The 18696-nt window shown below is 47.8% G+C and overlaps 2 protein-coding genes and 1 long non-coding RNA gene across 19 annotated transcripts in view; 2 read left to right on the forward strand and 1 right to left on the reverse strand.

Moving 5' to 3' along the window:
• The window catches only part of TPP2 (tripeptidyl peptidase 2), a 67982-nt gene extending 66392 nt beyond the window's left edge, over positions 1–1590 (forward strand). For all 10 annotated transcript variants that reach the window (XR_010837331.1, XR_010837332.1, XR_010837330.1 and 7 more), the window contains one exon: positions 645–1590. Coding sequence is in view for 4 of the 10 variants with exons in the window: in XM_059042403.2 (XP_058898386.1) it covers positions 645–734 (90 nt within the window). In the remaining 6 variants the exon portion in view is untranslated. The remainder of the gene's footprint in view (positions 1–644) is intronic.
• A 2634-nt stretch (positions 1591–4224) lies between these two features.
• Positions 4225–15806, reverse strand: METTL21C (methyltransferase 21C, AARS1 lysine). 8 transcript variants are annotated; one of them, XM_067016985.1, is made up of 6 exons: positions 14908–15200; positions 13772–13917; positions 13425–13636; positions 9120–9271; positions 6227–6344; positions 4225–4906 (listed from the first exon to the last, which is right to left on the reverse strand). In XM_067016985.1, exons 2-6 carry the CDS (start codon positions 13777–13779, stop codon positions 4503–4505), a joined length of 894 nt encoding a protein of 297 aa, XP_066873086.1. In that variant the 5' UTR covers positions 13780–13917; positions 14908–15200; the 3' UTR covers positions 4225–4502. The 8 variants fall into 8 exon arrangements, with proteins under 8 accessions (XP_066873086.1, XP_066873085.1, XP_066873084.1 ...); XM_067016984.1 differs by lacking the exon at positions 14908–15200 and adding an exon at positions 14125–14312; XM_067016983.1 differs by lacking the exons at positions 13772–13917; positions 14908–15200 and adding an exon at positions 15581–15806 and having other exon boundaries at positions 13425–13633.
• LOC131743256 (uncharacterized) lies at positions 14092–17047 on the forward strand. Its single transcript, XR_010837339.1, has 3 exons — positions 14092–14533; positions 14658–14803; positions 14900–17047. It is a non-coding gene; the product is annotated as an uncharacterized lncRNA (long non-coding RNA).
• Positions 17048–18696: the final 1649 nt, after the last annotated feature.

Raw genomic sequence — 18696 nt, forward strand, 5'->3', positions numbered from 1 at the left:
CGTGGCGCACCGTCTCCGCCTCCAGGGCCCGGCTGTTCCAGCTGCACGGAGAGCTCTTCCCCAGCTTTTCACAGAGTAGGTTTCTTCCCGCCACTCAGATTTCAGCTCAAGTGCCACCTCCTCAGAGATCCCTTTCTTGACCATCTCACTTCCCAGTCTGTATTACAGCAAGTGTCATTTTTACTATATACCTGGTACAGTTCTTATTATTTACTTATTTATTATCTGTTCATTAGCTTGCTGACTTTCTGTTGGGCTTTCCTGAATAGAACTTATGTTTCCTGAAAGTGGGAAGTGAGTTTGTTCAGTGCTTTTTCCTAACGCCTAGAACAGTGTTTGGCTGCCGTAGGCGCTCAGGAAGAATGAGGGAAAGGAAACTAGGGTGGTCGGAAGGAAAGGAGCAAGTCACGTCAAGTCGGTAGGAAGAGAGGAGGACAGAAGGGAGGGAAGGCAGGAGGGGGGGCAGGGATGACCATCGTCACAGGATAGGCTGGTTGGTAGGAAGGAAGGGTGGAGGGTGAGTTGATGGAAGGGAAGTTCTACCTGCTACTTCTTCATTATTACTAAATTTTTAATGCAGAATTTACCCTAAATGCTGACCTTGAAACATCTGTTCTTTAATAATTGTGTGTGTTTTATTATAGCTGATGAAGCTGCTTGGATGGACCCATTGTGCGTCGTTTACTGAAAACTGGCTTCCCATCATGTACCCTCCTGATTACTGTGTATTCTAAAATAGGAACCAAGACTTTAAATTTTAAAAAAGAAAGTTTTATAGTGAATGGATATAAAAACAAATTTGTGGCATTTTTAGTCTAATGCATGTTTTCATCTGCTATCAAATACTGATTATTAAAATGACGTGTATTTATCAGAGAATTTGCTGGCGTGTGGCTTAATACATGTAAATCTAGACCTCTGGCATCATGGTGTTTTCTTAATGCCTCACATTGCGGGCAGCGGGCTGTGCCCTGGCTGCCGGCACCAAGGACTTTCAGTTGGGTTGCAGCTGTTACATGCATGAGAGGTTTTGAACAGTAACTTTTAACTGCAAACCTATAAAATTCTATTTTTTTTTTTTTTAATAAATGAACAGGGTTTTAACATGCGCGACTTTAATTTGTTTCAATTGTATGAAGGCCTTAAAAGAGCTACATTAAGTGTAGCTAAAATTATTTATTAGACTAAAAAGTAACAGAACTTCATTGCCAGATTTTTTTTTTTTTTTTTTTGGCAAACGTTTACATTCAGTTAAGGGGAAGAAATAAAACCGGCACAAATAAACGCGTGGCAAACGCTGGAGCATAACTGCTTCAATCAGTCTTCATCTTGGAGTTATTTCAGGCCAATCATTTTTAACATCTTCTTGATGTGCAGTGCATCAGAATGAGCTAATGATACGTGTGTAAGTGCCAGACAGCTTAAATCTGTATCAGGTATTGTAAAGATACATATATGGTATGTTTATTAAAGTTGAAATAATGTAAACACGTGAATAAATGTGCAAACCCGAGATCGCAGTACACCATATGCACTCTCATACCTTAATTTTTTTATAAATAATAAAAGTGAATATTGAAGCTTCTTAAAGTTGGTCTTAATTTTTCATAAATGAAATTTGGGGTTAGGACAGAAATGAATAATCTATTAAATCCATAGACCAAAAACTCAACATGAAATAATTTATTTTATAATGTTTCTTATAGGCTTGCAATTATTTGAATATATTTCCGAATCTTATGTGATTAACTTGTGTAGGTTTAATTTTTTATTTTTATCTCTCTGGCCACTATACTTCTTTCATCCTTCCTCCGTAAAATAAACACACGTAGACAATATTAAAAGGCCTCTGCTGTATTATAGCAAATGTGTTTGTGTGTGTATGGTGTGTAAGTCTTCCCTTAGAATTCACTACTGGAAGAGGCCTACCAGAGATCTGGTCTTAGTCGTTCGTAACTGTGTTTTGAGTAATCGACTCCTTTATCTGATGAAGACGTTAGACCCTTTATGAAAAAGTGCAAATATGCGTGCAGACATTTTGCACAGTTTCTGAGCCGTCTAGAGTCCAAAGTCCACCCATGAACAACCGCATGCATGTTCTCTGACCAACACGTGCTTTCACCTACACGTATACACGGGTTCAGTCCAGTCAGGGAATCGGGACACTCAGAAGGGGTAGGGTGGCTCCCCAGGGCCAAGCAATTAGAGAGCGCGTTTTACCGCCGGGTTTGGCATCTCTGTAAGTACTACCTGCAGCACAGAGCCTCAGGGTCAGCCGGGGGTGAGCGCTTGGGTCCTTCCCAGGCCTCCCCTGAGGATGCATTCGGCCCCGCGGTGTGCGTGGCTGCTACCCAGGAATGTGACAGCTCTCTGAGCCCCCTGGACATTGCCCAGCCTTTCGCTCTAGGCTTTTTAACTAGTCCCAACGGTTAGCCGTCATCTAAGGCAGCCACAGAATTGTACAGTTGCCCGTAATCCTCTAGACAGACACCTGGGAAAAGGCTTGTCGGCCTGCGAGAGATCTGAGGCCAGTCAAAGACGGCCTTGCACGTGGTGTTTTCTGGGCAACGGTCTCCAGGGGTTGCCAGGCTGCTGGTTTGCAAGGCTACCGTGGAGCAGGAGATGGGATGGGGACAGGGCCATTGAAAACATCACAAAGCACACTGCTCTCTTAACTGAGGTTCAGCCGTTTTGAGTGAACGTGCTTCAGATTGCTACATGCCTTTGGTTAAGTATTGCTCCATGCTTCTGAGAATCTTTGTCAGTTTTCTCATGACTTTAATGGAGGAGAGAATTTTCGGAGGTGCATGTTCACTGACAAAAACGTGTACCAGTTTCACTGAGATCACTCCATTTTTTAGAACATGCCTTTAGTATCCAGTTTTAGTGTAATTTTAAGGTTAGAAACTTCCTAGTAATAGGTTGATTTTGAAGTACTACCTTCTGAGTTATGTCAAGATACAATAAATTCTGGTATCCTTCAAATATGACCTATTTTTACATGAAAATCGCCATTGTTGCCGAGTTCCCTAATTTCTCACTTTATTCTTCAGGTTTTGGTCTTTTCGCTGTATTTTTTAATGTGGAAGGAGAAGTTAAGTGCATGGTGGCTTTTGGACGTACTCTCACAGCCCTGACTGGTAGTGAGAAGCCGTCGAGTGAGGTACGTGTCTGCAGGGGGAGGTGGTGAATAACAGCGCTTTTTAATGGGACGTGCAGTACATCGTGAAAGTTCACAGGCAAATTTTTTTTTTTTTTTTTTTTTAATCTCTGAGCCACATCCGGCTCTGTGTTGTAACAAGGACTTTTCTATCCGTAATGACTACTTCTCTCTTTAAGTGGGGTCCAGGTGTAAGCCTTTCTCAGATAATGAAATTTTGGGATGAAGAGTATTAAGTTTTCTGTGGAAATTAGAGATACAGCCCCAGACTGGCAAAGTCTGCTTTGAACTGTGATTCCTAGAAAGGTTGGTCCACCAGTGGTACCCGTGGTGAGTGATTCTGGGGTCTGGGGTGGTGACGCCAAGCTGCCTTGTCAGCCCTGCTTTCAGGCTAGATGGTTCTGTGCCTCCATGCCAACACATGTGTTCCAGGAGAAGCCATCCCTCGCAAAACTACGATGTTTCTGTGTGACTGATACAGGAGATAAAATACAGGTTCTTTACTTACGTATTTTTATATTACAAAGTGGATTCTTTTTTTTTTCTTTAACTTTTTATTATATACTGGAGTAGAGTTGATTACCAGTGTTGTGATAGTTTCAGGTGGTGATTTCAGCAAAGTGATTCAGTTATACATGTATCTTATTCTTTTTCAAATTCTTTTAAAAGTCGGGACAGTTTTCCTACTTCAGGTAATGGCGACCAGTGTCTGCACCACACCGCTGAAAACAACGGAAAGAGCTGGATACAAATAAATAACTTCTGAAAGAAGCACTAGGGATGGTGCAGAGTGTGTGCTCAGCACTAGTTCTGGGCCCTTGATATGACATCCACTTTCTCATTCCAGCACTGTTTCCGTGTTTTTCAGTTTTGATCAGTGTAAAGCCTAGAACTGTTTTCCATTACTCTTTACCCTCTCCCTTTGCTCCAGTTAAAATCTGTACAAAGTAGACTCTTCAGGTTAAGATACACGGACCCTGTCAAGCTCATTTTCAAAAAGCAAGTGACAAAAGTATATTGACAGGTTTAAAACCATGCTTTCCAGCAGAAATAACGAGGGGAAGTCCACTTGTTTGTTCATTTATTTGTGTAAAATTTATCGAACACCTGATTGGGACTCTCGGAAGCCAACAAAGCTACTTTCGTGTTTTCATGTTGTTTGTGTATATTTAGGTGAAGCAGATAATCCTAAACTGGTTGCTTTGGAGAGTTGCCGTAACACGATGTTTATTCTAGTTACACCCGTTGTTTCCGTGCACTACCTTTGCAATCTTGTAAAATTTCTAACACTGTTCAAAAGACACGCTAATGTTTCGAAAGGCATCTTGTTTAATTTTAGCATTTAGCATTTAGCATCCCATTTTAGCACTCCTTTAAAAAGTTTGATTGATGACTCTTGAAATTCAGCCAAGAGTGTTGTGTCAAAAACCTGCTTGAATTTATCCAAAAATTCATAATCGCTGCTGAATCTGAACTTGTTTGCCCAAAGCAGCACCGTTCCCGGCTGGCAGAGGTACGCCATGGTGGACAGCAGCTTGTCCAGGAAGTAATGGTGGTAGACAACGTCAGAAGCCAGCAGGTAATCATAGTAACACGTGGACTTGGGGAAGTTCTGTTCCAGGCCCTTTCCCCATACCAGCTCTTTCACTTCAGGCAGATGTGCTGTATGGTTTAGTGTGTTCCTTAGAAGATTGTATTGAAGGTTCCCTAGGACGTCAGGCAAATCCGTTGCTGTGACTTGAGCTCCTAAGAGAGAAAGAGGAAACTTGTACGAACTACCTGCATCATTCGGGCAACCACAGGGCACACGTACTCTCAGGGAGAAATGGGACTGGGCTTCTCACCTAGGCCCTGTGGACACATGGGCTGGATAATTCTCCTGGGGGACCCTGCCCTGTGCCCTGTAAGACGTTGAGCAGGGTCCCTGGTCTCCATCCCCGAGATGCAAGTAGCACCTCCACACCCAAACCCCAAGTCGTGCTGATCAGAAACGTCCCCCGACACTGCCAGATGCCCTTCGTGGGGCAGAAACCACCTTCGGTGAAGAACCATTGAAATAGAGTAACGTCTCCGTCTTTTAAGAAACTAAGTTACACGGCGGTGCAGTTTTGAGAGATTTCGGAATAATTAACTAAACATACCAAGATTCTTAGCATTTGATTACCGTCATCATTTATACTGTTTTTCCTTCCCAAACTGTCTTTATCTGAAGATTCTGGTTTTCTCTTTTTTTTTTTTTTGGTGGTACGTGGGCCTCTCACTGCTGTGGCCTCTCCCTTTGCAGAGCACAGGCTCCGGACGCGCAGGCCCAGCGGCCATGGCTCACGGGCTCAGCCGCTCCACGGCATGTGGGATCCTCCCGGACCGGGGCACGAACCCGTGTCCCCTGCATCGGCAGGCGGACTCTCAACCACTGCGCCACCAGGGAAGCCCCTCTGGTTTTCTCTTAACGTGAGGTGTCAGCACCTAGTTTTCTTTCCGAAGGGATGATCTATTTTGAATGACTCTCCCCCTTACTAAATGCATTAAATTAATTTTAGGCATTTTAATATGCTAGTGGTAAAGGTTCCCAAAATCATAATTCCAGATTGGTTTTGATAGAAGAAGATCTGTTAGAGTGTAGGCTGAAGTAGGCCAAACATACCCGCCTCTTGCCCAGCTCCCAGGACTCGTAACTGGCATTTTGGGTATAAATCTGTCTTCACCTTGGATTCACTCACTTAATTGTTTTTTTTCCCAAACACTAGTTGATAATAGTTGCACTGAAAAGCAGGAGACAGCATAACAGAGCTGTTTACAACAGGAATTCAAGAGTCACACCTTCAGAATTTCAACTTTCTCACGTGGTAATAATCAATGGATTGGAAGGGTTAGCCTCTAAGGCACAGTTATCTTATCTCTGGGGGTAACAGCAGTCATTCTAGCCTGGACGTCTGGGCAGGTTCAGTGAGTGCGACCACGGCCGAGCACCTAAACCACAGCCCGTCACCCAGTCGTTAAGTGCTGGTTATCACTGTTGTCACCGTAACCGTCTCTTGAAACAAGGCCGAGAATAGACAGACAAACCTAGAATACTGGCCACGATGGAAACGAGGCCTGGTCCAGCACCGATTTCGAGCGTCTTAGCTCCTTGGAGACTGAGTTCCTCTGCATGTTCCTCCAAATACTGGCACAAAGCCGTGGCCTGAAAAACATTCACACTTGTCACCTGGATACTGGAAACCGGGGACCCTGTCCCCCACCGCAAGTTAAGTACTCAAAGACACGTTAACAGTTTCAGCTTCCTGGGGGCTCCCAAGAATCAAAAATACACGTGCAATGGCGTGTTTTGACCCCTGGAATATGAAGGCTATAACATGCATCAGAGGAACTAGAGACACAGACTTGTGAAAGCGCCTGCACCAGAAGACTCTTGACCAGCCTCCAGGAGCAGGAAGGTCAGCTCAGCTCTTCCAGAACCAGGAGACGAGGGGCCGCAGGGCAGCAGGCCCTCGCCCCGCCTGAGTCGTGTCAGGCCTCCACCGGCTGCAAGCCTTGTGCTGGAAGCGGCTCCATCCCCTCCCTCCTGACTCCACCAACGTTCAGGTTGCTCTGGACTTTGCCTGCTGCACTGAACAACTGTGAAGGAATTTTTCTTTTAAAGCAGTTCAGCTAAGAAACACTCGACTGGCCGGGCAGTGCTTCCCAAACTCTAGCGCACGTGCGGGTCACCCGGGGCCTGGTGAATCGCCCGGCCGCCTGTAGTAGGGCTGGTGGGGCTCAAGGCTGCGTTTCAAACAAGCCACCAGGCGATGCCGGTGCAGCCCGTCCACGGACCGCACTTCGGGGGGCAGCAGCAAGGAGGTTACATCCTTTACACAGTAAACAAAAAAAGAATAAATTTAGATCGATTTCTGTACAGAAAATCAAGGTCCCTTCCCGTGTGAGCCAGTGGGCGTCGGCTGGTGATGTCGCGGACTAGAGAGACTGGGGCGAGTGGCGTAGGCGTGAGGGCGTTAGCGGAGCTGGGAATGCGAACCCTGCACCGAAAAGGCCACGTGAACGCTCTCGTTTGCACACGCCTTTGGCCCTTGTCTTCCTCGCTTCCTGCCTGGGGCCCAGGCTGGAGTAGGGGGCGGCCTGGATCGTTTGTGACACGCCGCGCTCACGATGGCCCGCGCCAGGGTCGGTGGCAGCCCCGAGCCCGCGGGTCCCTCCCTTTCCTCGTCAGCAGCTCCTCTCAAGGGACTCGGGGGCCAGGGACGGGGGTGGGGGGAGCACGGAAACCAATTCCCAGTGGCACGGTAGGGAGGGAAGGGGCGTCACGGGGCCCTGGGCGCTGGAGGATGAGTGGGAAGGGGGCGGGCGGGGTGGCACGGGCGTCACAGGGCCCTGGGCGCTGGAGGATGAGTGGGAAGGGGGCGGGCGGGGCGGCACTGGCACCCAGCCCGTGGCAAGGAGCTCTGGAGCTGGAGGCGGCAGTTTTGAGGAAAGGCCTTCTTTGGTTCTTGAGGAGAAAGGAGCATTATTCACTGTGTGGGGTTTCAGTATTTGGAAGAGTGTCACCCAGAGCCACCAAGACGTGTGCTCTGAGGACTTCCTGAAGGGGTGGCCGTAGGCGTCCTTCCTGAAGGGCCCTGCCCTGCAACAGGCAACAGGCTGGCCCGGTGGGTGCCATCTGGGGACGGATCTTCCCTCAGGAACAGCTACATCTTTCAGCAGACACCCCCCCGCTTCTTTAGTCCATTAGCAAACTCGGAAAAGTCATCTCTGACAGCTGCTCTTGAAGTCACACAGGGAAAGGGTGCTTCCCCACACAATACGGGTCCTTCTGCAGCCTTCAGGAAACTGAGGTCCCGAGAAGGGCCAGGGTTTGGTGCATGGAAGGCTGAGGCCTTATTAAGAATAAAACAGTCCAGTGGACAAATCGTCTTTCTCCACTCCCGATCTCTGATCACCCAGCTCTGGGTGTCTGTTTGCCAAGTATACTAGGGAGCTGTGGAGTCGCTTGGTGGATTCAAACTTGTTAAAAGCCAAAGAAAGACGCTGAGCTGAAGAGGTCATACCTGCATTAAGCATAAGGGGTAAAAACCGAGCTTCCTTGGCTGGGGTCAGTGAGCGGGGGGCGCTAAGAGCCTGGAGCCCTTGGCTGTCCCTCCCCTGCTCCCGCACTCCATCTCCCCCATCACCGGTACCCCGACTGCAGAGGGCGCTCCGAGGAACCTCTGATCACAGCCACGCAGCGGGCCAGCAGGTCTGCGGCACCTGGGAGTGGGTCAGAAATGCAGCCCCAGTCCACCTCCCCCAGCCCGACCTCCTGCATCAGGGTCTGCATTTAACAAGAACCCAGAAGGATTCCCATCTGAGCTTAACAGTGGAGCAGTTCTGATCTGGAGCCCCCGCAAGCACAGGCTGAGGACCTCTGCAGCAGAAAGAACGAAGGCGCTGGCCTCTGAGGTCCATCGTCCCAGCCTGGTTCTGCACCGCGCGCCCTGCCAGGGGAAACAGCGCACTCAGCCAGAACATAGCGGGTTTTCTGGCTCTGAATTCAGTGTTTCCCCCCATTTCAGCTCCATCCTCTGGGGACTGTTGCAGGGAGGGCATGAGATGAAGCACCACTTCCTAAGCGTTTCCACTGGACTCGCCACACTGCACAAGGTGAGTGTGGGAGAGGCCCAGAGGTGACCGCTACAAAATCTAAACTCTAAAGACTTCTCTTCTGATTTTTTAACAATTCGTATGAATTTTTCATCCTACTTCCCAGTATACTGAAGTTTATGTTAATGTGAAAAAATCATGTTGCAAGAAACACAGCGTAGAGGAAAATGGTTGTTTCTAGGAAAGGTGCCGTGTTTCTGCAGCATCTAGGCGCACCAGCAACGCTCACAGAGCGTGAGAGCGCGGCAAGTCGCCCGAGGCGCCGCAGTTGCACAGAATCTCTGTTCTCATCCCCGACGCCCCAGCGTGACAGCCCCCTCACCCCTGGCCACACCACCGCTCCGAAGCTCTCGATCGATTCTTGAATGACAATCCTCTTGCCTGCAAACTGATAGCACTCCTGGGTGTAACTGGCGAAACTCATAGGAACAAATTTCTGGAGGCTTTGAAGCGATGGTTCTATCTTGTTAGAACCTGTGGGACAGAAAGTTAAAATCGGTTTCATTATGTGTTGATCCAGGGCAAATCTACACTCGGTACAGTTATTCAGATGAAAGAGACTGAGCAGTCTTCCAGAAGCAGGGGGGACGCTCTCAGTGACGGTGGCTACAAACTAGCACAAACTGAATGATATGGGGTGACAGGGACATGACATTTCTAGGGGACTTTTTTTTTTTTAACATCTTTATTGGAGTATAATTGCTTTACAATGCTGTGTTAGTTTCTGCTTTATAACAAAGTGAATCAGCTGTACATATACATGTATCCCCATATCTCCTCCCTCTTGCGTCTCCCTCCCACCCTCCCTATTCCACTCCTCTAGGAAGTCACAAAGCACCCAGCTGATCTCCCTGTGCTATGCGGCTGCTTCCCACTGGCTATCTAATTTACATTTGGGAGTGTATATATGTCCGTGCCACTCTCTCACTTCGTCACAGCTTACCCTTCCCCCTCCCCATATCCTCAAGTCCATGCCCTAGTAGGTCTGTGTTTTACTCCCGTTCTACCCCTAGGCTCTTCATGACATTATTTTTTTCTTAGAGTCCATATGTATGTGTTAGCATACGGTATTTGTTTTTCTCCTTCTGACTTACTTCACTCTGTATGACAGACTCTGGGTCCATCCACCTCACTACAAATAACTCAATTTCCTTTCTTTCTATGGCTGAGTAATATTCCACTGTATATGTGTGCCACATCTTCTTTATCCATTCATCTGTTGATGGACACTTAGGTTGCTTCCATGTCCTGGCTACTGTAAATAGAGCTGCAGTGAACTTTGTGGTACATGACTCTTTGTGAATTATGGTTTTCTCAGGGTGTATGCCCAGTAGTGGGATTGCTGGGTCGTATGGTAGTTCTATTTGTAGTTTTTAAAGGAACCTCTATACTGTTCTCCATAGTGGCTGTATCATTTTACATTCCCACCAGCAGTGCAAGAGGGTTCCCTTTCCTCCACACCCTCTCCAGCATTCATTGTTTGTAGATTTTTTGATGATGGCCATTCTGACCGGTGTGAGATGATACCTCATTGCAGTTTTGATTTGTATTTCTCTAATGATTAATGATGTTGAGCATCCTTTCATGTGTTTGTTGGCAATCTGTGTATCTTCTTGGGAGAAATGTCTTATTTCTAGGGGACATTTTTATCATATGACGAAATGCCAAAGGATGCCCTGGGCGCTTCCCTCGGTTTAGGAGAAACCAGTGCGGTGTCGATGCAGCCCTCCCTCTGTTTTGGTGAGAGGAGGAAGCTAGGCCGCCGCACAGAGTGGCACGGATGAGCCATCTGCATAAGGACCGAGGCAAGCGTGGGCCTGACTATTTTTGGGTCCTGAAGTGATGTAACATTCCCACATGTTGGCTGGAACATGTTCCTTAAGTCGTTCCACAAGTGCCCCTCAGAAGGTACAGGTCACCCAAAGACGAGCCAACTCCTCAGTCCCGGAGGAGGTTGTCAGATGAGCTCCAGCTATTAAATTACTCTTCCTGAAATACTCCCTTACGCTCATGACCCACTCACGCAGCTCTCAGATGTCATATAAAATGAGAGGAAAAGAGCACCTGATCGGGGCTGACATCATGGAAGCCCAGAATGTCAAAGGTTTCGCAGGGGGTTTCAGCATAAAAAGAACAGCGAGTAATAAGTTTGGAATGAGGATGCTAAGCACACGGGGGGGTCGTGCGCAGAAGACGGGGGGCTGCTGGTACCCTCAGTGAGAGGCATTGGCCGCATTGGCCGCGAGGAGTTTGGGGGCGAACTTGCATGAGACCAGCCTTTGCTGCCTGAGCTCTACCTGCGGATGTGTAAGCAGGGATGGAGTAGCAGGAAGGAGCTCTCTGACCAGAAACATCCACTCGAGGAGGTGGATGAGGGGGAGTGCAGGGGGAGGGGGAGGGGGAGGGGGCCTTTGAAGAAGCCTGATCCAGGGGTCCACCCCTCAGAGTTCAGGTTTCACTGATTTCCACCCGCGCTGGACGCTTCTGTGCCACGGCTCTGCAAACGCTTTGTAACAGGGTCACAGCCAGAAGAGTCCAGAAATGTGGAGTGAACAACACTTAGAGACATTTACAGCAACTTGACCATATCTGTCGGATCTGATTATGAGAAACCAAAGCTGGTATTGTGTATGTCTTTGTACTTCTTTTCATGTTGTTCTTCTAGAAATTCATTTGTGTTGCATTTTACAAAACAGTGTCCACCTGGTCTTTGACCACAGTGTGGGCCAAATGACCAGTCTGTAAATTGGCACAATGACACCTGCAGCTCTCCGCCGTGGGTCCTGGTCTCCTGGAAGGAGAATTCTCTGTCCTGACCGCAAAGGCGAGCTTCCCTGAGCTTGCAAGGTCCTGCTGATGAATAGTGGCCAAGTCAGTCCTGAGATGTCACCCTTCCCTGTCATGTGCCCCAGAAGAGGCTGTGGGGAGAGGAGAGGACCTTTGGTCCTCACCCACCTCTTATAAGGGAAACTGCCAACCTCTAAAAACATGAGCCTGAAATTTATCACTCAACAAAGAGGACCCAGCTTCTCCCACAGGCTGAGAGGCTGACTCTGAGTTCTGTTTCAGAGAAAATAGGAAGGCAGAGGAACAGACCATCTTGTACCCAGAAACTTTAACAACCAGCCTGGGGGCGGTGAGGAAGCAGTGATGTATAGGGTTTGGCCGTCACCATGGTGACAGCGCTCCCACGGTGGCCATCCCTGGGAAAGAGGTGAAGCAGCTCAGCATCACAAGCATTTCTACCACACGGATACGACACCCCTCAACAGCCTCGAGGGCCCAGGCCATCGTCAAATGTAGGAAAATAATTCCTGATGAGACGTGGGTATTTATTACCTACGTTTTTTCATATACCTTTACCTTTTACATAATCCATTTCATTGTACGTTTATATGACTTAAATTTTAACAATGGCCATGCTTAACAATCAGCTCCCAAAATTCCTGAAATGCAGGGGCTGGTACAGGCCATCTGGTATGAAGAGTGGGTACCGGGCTGCCCTCTTTACCTCTGAGCCTCTCATCACTGGAGCAGCCAGACCGGCAGGGACCCAGGCCACCTCCTGCCAGCTTCCGTCCCCTCCGTGTCACCCAGACCGTTCCTTCCTCCCACAAATAACCGGCTGAAGGCCAACTTTTCTCTCAAGACTGTGGGAAAGGTCTATGTGCTGATCTTAAGTGGCTCATCCTTTCACAAGATGACAGGTCATAAGCTGATGGTTGTACTTTCTGGATCAACATTGTAAAGAAACGTGGGCATATAAATATTATCCATAAGACCATTTTCCGTGCTACAGAGATAAGAGAAACTTATGTTGATGGCACATGATTTTCAATTATTGTACCTGTGCTCGTCTGGCAGTTTTAGAGACATCGGATTTTCAAGGTAGGCAGAGTTGCATTTCTATGTAAACAGTTTAGTAAAAATAAATACCATCCTGGTTTAACAGAGTTCGAACATAATTTTCCACTGTTGACTGTAAGTGTTTTGAATGTTATATCTTGGCTCTTATGACATCATTTGTTATGTCTGTTATTTATTTACTACTGATTCTCTGCCCAGAAAAGCAACACCAAAGGGTTCTGTTGTCATAATGGAAAAGCACACTTGACTTTATACTGATCCACTGAAGGACGCAGCTGCCAGGAATACATTTTGGCGAAAAGCAGGAAGGAATCTAGATTTCATTTCTTTTTTTTTTTTGCATTATCCGTACGCACAGGCCCAGCGGCCACGGCTCGCGGGCCCAGCCGCTCCACGGCATGTGGGGTCTTCCCGGACCGGGTCACCAACCCGTGTCCCCTGCATCGGCAGGCGGATTCTCAACTGCTGCGCCACCAGGGAAGCCCCATTTCTTTTTTTCAAGTTCTTGTTACAAAAATCTAACTTTCTTAGATTTGGATAAAACGAAGTTTTGGTCTTTGGTAGGTAAATAACAAAAACATAGGTATTACCTTTAGTGTCATGTATCTGCTTGCATAAAGGCATTTTTCTACTAAGCATCATGATAAGAAAAAGATCTAAGGTTAAAAGGAAATGGATATTCTTGTGCCTGAGGTTCACTGCAAAAATGCCATCCCCAGGAAAAGACGGGAGAAGATGTGGAGCTGAGGAAGGAGGTTACCTCCCGGGGGTCCGCTGCTGCCGTCTGTCTGTAGTCCCTCCTCATCCGGGGGTCTCGGTGCCTCGTCCACGGACTGGGGCTGCTGCCCTGAGCGCAGACACGCATCCATCCCAGAGTCACCAGGGAGGAGAGAGCTGGCTTGGACTGAGAGCTCCTCCCGGTCTGAATCGCCCAGAGCCTCTGCAAGGTGCAGCTTATCGCCTTCGCATCTGCTGAGCCAGAAAGAACACCTGCATTTCAGCTTAGTTCCCCGGGGCGGGGGCGGGGTGGGGAGAGCAGCCGCCCTGGGTGCTGCCATCCTGGTTTTGCAGAGCAAAGTGAAAGGGGACCATGGAACATCACCCCACCTTTCCATCGCCTGGAGAAATGCAAAAGCAGAGCCACGGTAGCCAGACAGGTGCTGCCTTGCTGCGGTCTAAGGTGTATTTCTAAGAGCTTTTGGAACCGAATCTTGAAGAAGGTCTGATCCAGCCGTACATATCTTTACAGGTACCTGTGGATCCAGGGTTAATGACATCATGGATTTGCCCCCAATGCGGGGCTGCTCCCTTCTCATCTGAGGCTTTGGCGCAAGATAGTAGAAAGCGCTGGGGGCTGAGAGCCAGGAGGCCGGTGGGCTGCCCGCTCTTACGCCTAGCAACTCAATCCCCTCCACACCATCTCCTCATCAGCAAAAAAAAAAGGGAAGGATGATATCTACCTGCCTCCTAGGGCTGTGGGCAAGAAACAGGAGAGCAAAAGTGATGAGTGCAGCTCAGGAAAACTCTACCGATTAAGAAAAAAGGACCTGGCCCTTGGGACCATTGATGAGCATCCAAATAAGAGCACGTGGCATCGCTGCAGGACTCAGGCGTGTTTTTGCCAAGCACCGTTCTTGTGCTTTTAGTGAATTGATTCATCTAATCCTCACAACAAACCCTATGAAGTGGATGCTATTATTATGCCTCTTCTCAGATGAGAGAAATTCAAGCACAGAAAGATTCAAAAGCAGCCCAGGAGCGCGCAGCCGGCCAGGGGCAGGGCCAGGAGTCACATCCAGGAGGTCCAGCTGCAGGATCTGTGTTCTTGACCATGAGGTGGGACACGGCTTGAGCTGCCTTGCTTCAGCGGTGGGTTTTCTGGCTGAGTTTGCTCTGAAATTACTCATAACGCGTAGTTGTCACAGTGACGTTTTCTAGTCTTTTTTTTTTTTTTTTTAACAAAATGTAAATTGTTTTCCTAACTTGTTTTTAGATGCCAGAGTTGCCTCATCATATTGTTTTGGCCAGCCGGGGATAGCACCCAGCCACATCATTACTAACTCTTCCACGCCTGGAGGGGTCGTGTACCCCTCACATTAATGTGCAACAGGATCCCAAATCAGTGACGCTCCTGTGAAGGTAATTTAGCATTTTCACTGGCTCTAGAATCAAAGAGTCAAATATCTACCCCACGTCTTCAGCTCAAGAGGTTTTTTTTTTTTTTTTCTCTTGCAGATACTTACTTGCTCCTTCTCTTCAACTTGCCCCGGACACCGGGAAGTTCATTGTTCCCCTAAAAGACAGCTGACTGGTTGTTGGTGAGTACCGAGAGCATCTTCAGGGAGCAAGTCTCAGCGCTGCGGTGAAGGGCCCAGCATTTGAATGCTGGCTCTGCCACGTACTGATTTCGTTGAAAATGTAGATAATGGTGATTCTGACCTCACGTGCCGGTCGTAGGAATTAAGTGAGATGAGCTGTGCAAAGCCTCTTGCGCAAACAGTATTGCCTTATTCTCATCCGCAAAGGCAGAGTCAACACTGGCAAAGACAACACTCTGTACAGGACACCCACCCAGCACCACGGGACTCTGTGCATTAAATTTAGACATTTCTTCATTTTGCGTGCAAGGAAAGGAGACCTGTTGTCACTCCAATAACAGGGAGTATTTTTCCCTGTGAAATGAAATGACTGCCCGCCCCATCATTATACTTGACGTGAGACATTAATTTTTTTTTCCTCCAAAAAGCAACCTAGAAAATAACTCCAGTAATCTACCTCGTGTTCATTATTAGCTCAGCACATCATATGATCTATATCATATGTTAGTATTTAATAAAGAATCGGGAAGTTCTGAAAAGGACTCCTTGTTAGTAGCCTCAGAATAATTTCGAACGGTTAGTTTAAACATATCTTTACCTTATGCAGCAGCAGAGGTTTGAGATTTCTGTGCGGACTTTCATCCCCGATGTTTTATATAGGTCTGCACCTGAGAGGATTAGCGTTTTATGAACAAAAGCCAGCCAGTGGAAGTCCAAGTTATTTAGGGTAGCATTACCCACCAGTACCCATACACATTACTTTGCTAGAATTACTCTCTCTCTTTCTCTCTATCCCTTTCTCAGTTCTCAGTTTTCTGTCTTACACACACACACACACACACACACACACACACATTCTTCCAACATGAAATGGAATCACTCTCAAAAGATCCAGAAAATCATTCCAGCAGAATAGAGGCTGTCCTCCGCGGTATCCAGTGGCTGTGATGCGGTTTGAAATGTAGGCTTACGTTTCATTTGAAAAAGGAGTGGGCGGGTGCACAGGTGGGGTTTTGTACAAACCTGCAGGCCGGATGCGCATCAGCCCAACTCCCGTGGCTGAAGGGAGGGGCACGGCTGACGTGGCCTCTGTCCTGGACCCTGATTCCGGCAGAGCCAGAAGTAACGCTAAGACTCTGCTGAGAGGAGGACGAGAGAGGACCTCTATCCACAAGAAGGGATGTGAGCCAAAGGCATAAAGTTGCACAAGGGGTAAAGTTGGTTGGGGCAACAGGGGACAGGAAGTCAGAAAACTCTTCCCAGAAAAAAGCCAGCCATTGTCATTGCTTTCATTGAATAAGGGGCAGTTGAAAAGGAAGGAGGACAATTACGTGCTCATTTGGGAGGACTGGAAACCCTTAAAATAGAATATAGGGCATGTAAATTAGAGCCTTAGGCAAAAGAGAATTAAATAATCCTTCACATTTATGAGGGACTCTACGCTTAGCCAGTGAGCTGAGTGAGTGATTTAGCTTGAGTAGATATGAGCCTATTTTTCTTTGTTTTTTTGCTCAACTTTGGAAGTCTCTTCTCTGCTGTCACTTTTTTTCTTTAGTCCATTTCGTTTAACTCGGGATATTCATCTGGACATGCTGTGGTCCCATAACTGTCTTCTTTCTCACTCCCGTAAATGAAGGGAGGTGACCTGCAGTCTTTTCCAAGCCTGTCATTTCGAATACTTTCTTATTCCCCAGATGGTCCAGTCCTGTGACGGATCTTGCTCTTCTATGACTTATTTCTACCGGGTGTCATCACCCCTATAAGAAACAGCAAAAAGATGATCATCATTGCAATTTAACAAATAACTCAAAAACTGATCGCAATTTATACGAATATATGTGTATATATATTTACACACACACACACACACACACGTTTATTCTACATGCCTTAAAATGAAGAAAAGAACAAAGAAGAAAAATGTTTTGAATCTCCTTTAATCCCACTATCTGAGGAAGGAAACTGAGCCAGCATTTCTGGGTGTCAACTTCTGGGCTTTTTTGTACAAACCTTATCAAAACTATTTGACTGAAAATGAAACTGGATAGAAATATGTATCTCTCTGACCTAGTGTGGACTAGTCTATTATGTTAAGAGTTTCTTTTCAATACTTTCTTCACAAACCATCTTTTCGGTAGCTGCTTTAGGAAACAAATCAGAACTCTACGGCCCGGAGCTAGAATAAGTTAGTCCGAGGTTCCTAAACACTGCTCTGTGGTCAGGGTACCTCAGAGTTAACTGGAAGCTTTAAGGTACATAGACTCTGGGCTCCTGGAAGTTCTTTTTCCAGATCGGAGAAGGAGTCCAGGACCTTGAACTCCCCGTCTGACCACTGTTCCCGGCGTGTGTGTAGCGTGGGCGTGCGGCAGGTGTCCATCTGGAGGGCGGGGGACGTGTGGGCGGTTTTCCCATAGTAGAAGTGTCAGTCCGTGAGGAGGGATTAGCCTCCTGCCCGGCTCCGCAGGGCACGCCGATGAAGTAAGTTCCCAGGAGGCAGATTTGGGTGCAGCAGGAAAGAATTTTGTAGCAAGCCGAGCAATGGAACATTTGGTCTCGGGGAGCCTAGCAGGACGGAAAGTGGGCCAGATTTGGAGTCAGAGGATGCAAGACTGGATAAAGGTTTATGCAGGGTCAAGGAGAAGGCTGCATACATGCCGCCACTCTGCTTTCCTCCATCAGTGTGGACTCCAAGGTATCACCGGGCTTTTTTCCAGCTCTCTCGGCTGGTGGTCCTCAACGAGAGGGAATCCTCCCCCCCACCCTCCCAGGGCCGTTTGGCTATTTGGAGACAATCTGGCAATTTTTGCTTGTCACCGCCGGGGGAGGGTGCTATTGGCATCTAGCACAGAGAGGCGGGGATGCTGGCAGACATTCTACACAGGACAACCTCCCTCCCCTGCCCTCGGCAAAGAACCATCCAGCCCAGGAGTCAGCAGGGCCCAGGCTGAGAGCCCCAGTGTAGGCGATGGGAAGGAGTTGAATGCAGGGTAAAATTCTAATTGCCATCCTGCAAATGCCATCTACCAGCAGGCTGGTCCCTGCCACCTCTGTCTCAGGACCCTCGTCCAGAAAAAAATGGGTGGGTTGGCGTTTACAGAGTGGCTCACACACGCCAGACTCTGAGCCACATCCTCACAGAGACCCGACACCGCAGCCCCTGGCTTTGTCTGGTTTCTCCCAGAACCAGACCCAGAGACAAGGATTTGAGAGAAAATCTTTTATTTGGGGAAGTGAGGAGGGGAGAATAGTCCAGGGCAAGGGAGGCCACCAGCGATGGGTGTTTATGAAGCAATACCTACCGCAGGGGGTGATAAAAGACTGAATCCCATGGGGGAAGACTTGGAAATGAGGCAAAATGCAGACCTCAGAGCTATTCTACTCCAGGTCCAGAGGGTTTCTGGGCTGTCTTTGCACCAACACGTGGGCACAGATACAGAGACAGCAGATGGAGTGGCCCTGAGGTGTCCCCGGGATGTGAGATGGTATCGTTCCTTTACCCGTGGTAAGAAGTGAAGTTTTATACATCCGAAAGAGTCTAGCACAGCGTCTGGCGTCCTAGAAGGTCATCAGTCATATGTCTTGTATTCAACTGTATGCCGTTCAAGTCGCGGGTCAGACAAGCAGGGTTCTTTGCAAGGGCTCTGGGTCACTCCTCTGAATCAAATGGAAAGGCAGGCTGAGCATTGGGGCTTCAGAAGTAACGGACCAAGGGCG

The sequence above is a fragment of the Kogia breviceps genome, chromosome 16 (assembly GCF_026419965.1).
Source record: "Kogia breviceps isolate mKogBre1 chromosome 16, mKogBre1 haplotype 1, whole genome shotgun sequence".
Classification (NCBI taxonomy): Eukaryota; Metazoa; Chordata; class Mammalia; order Artiodactyla; family Physeteridae; genus Kogia; species Kogia breviceps.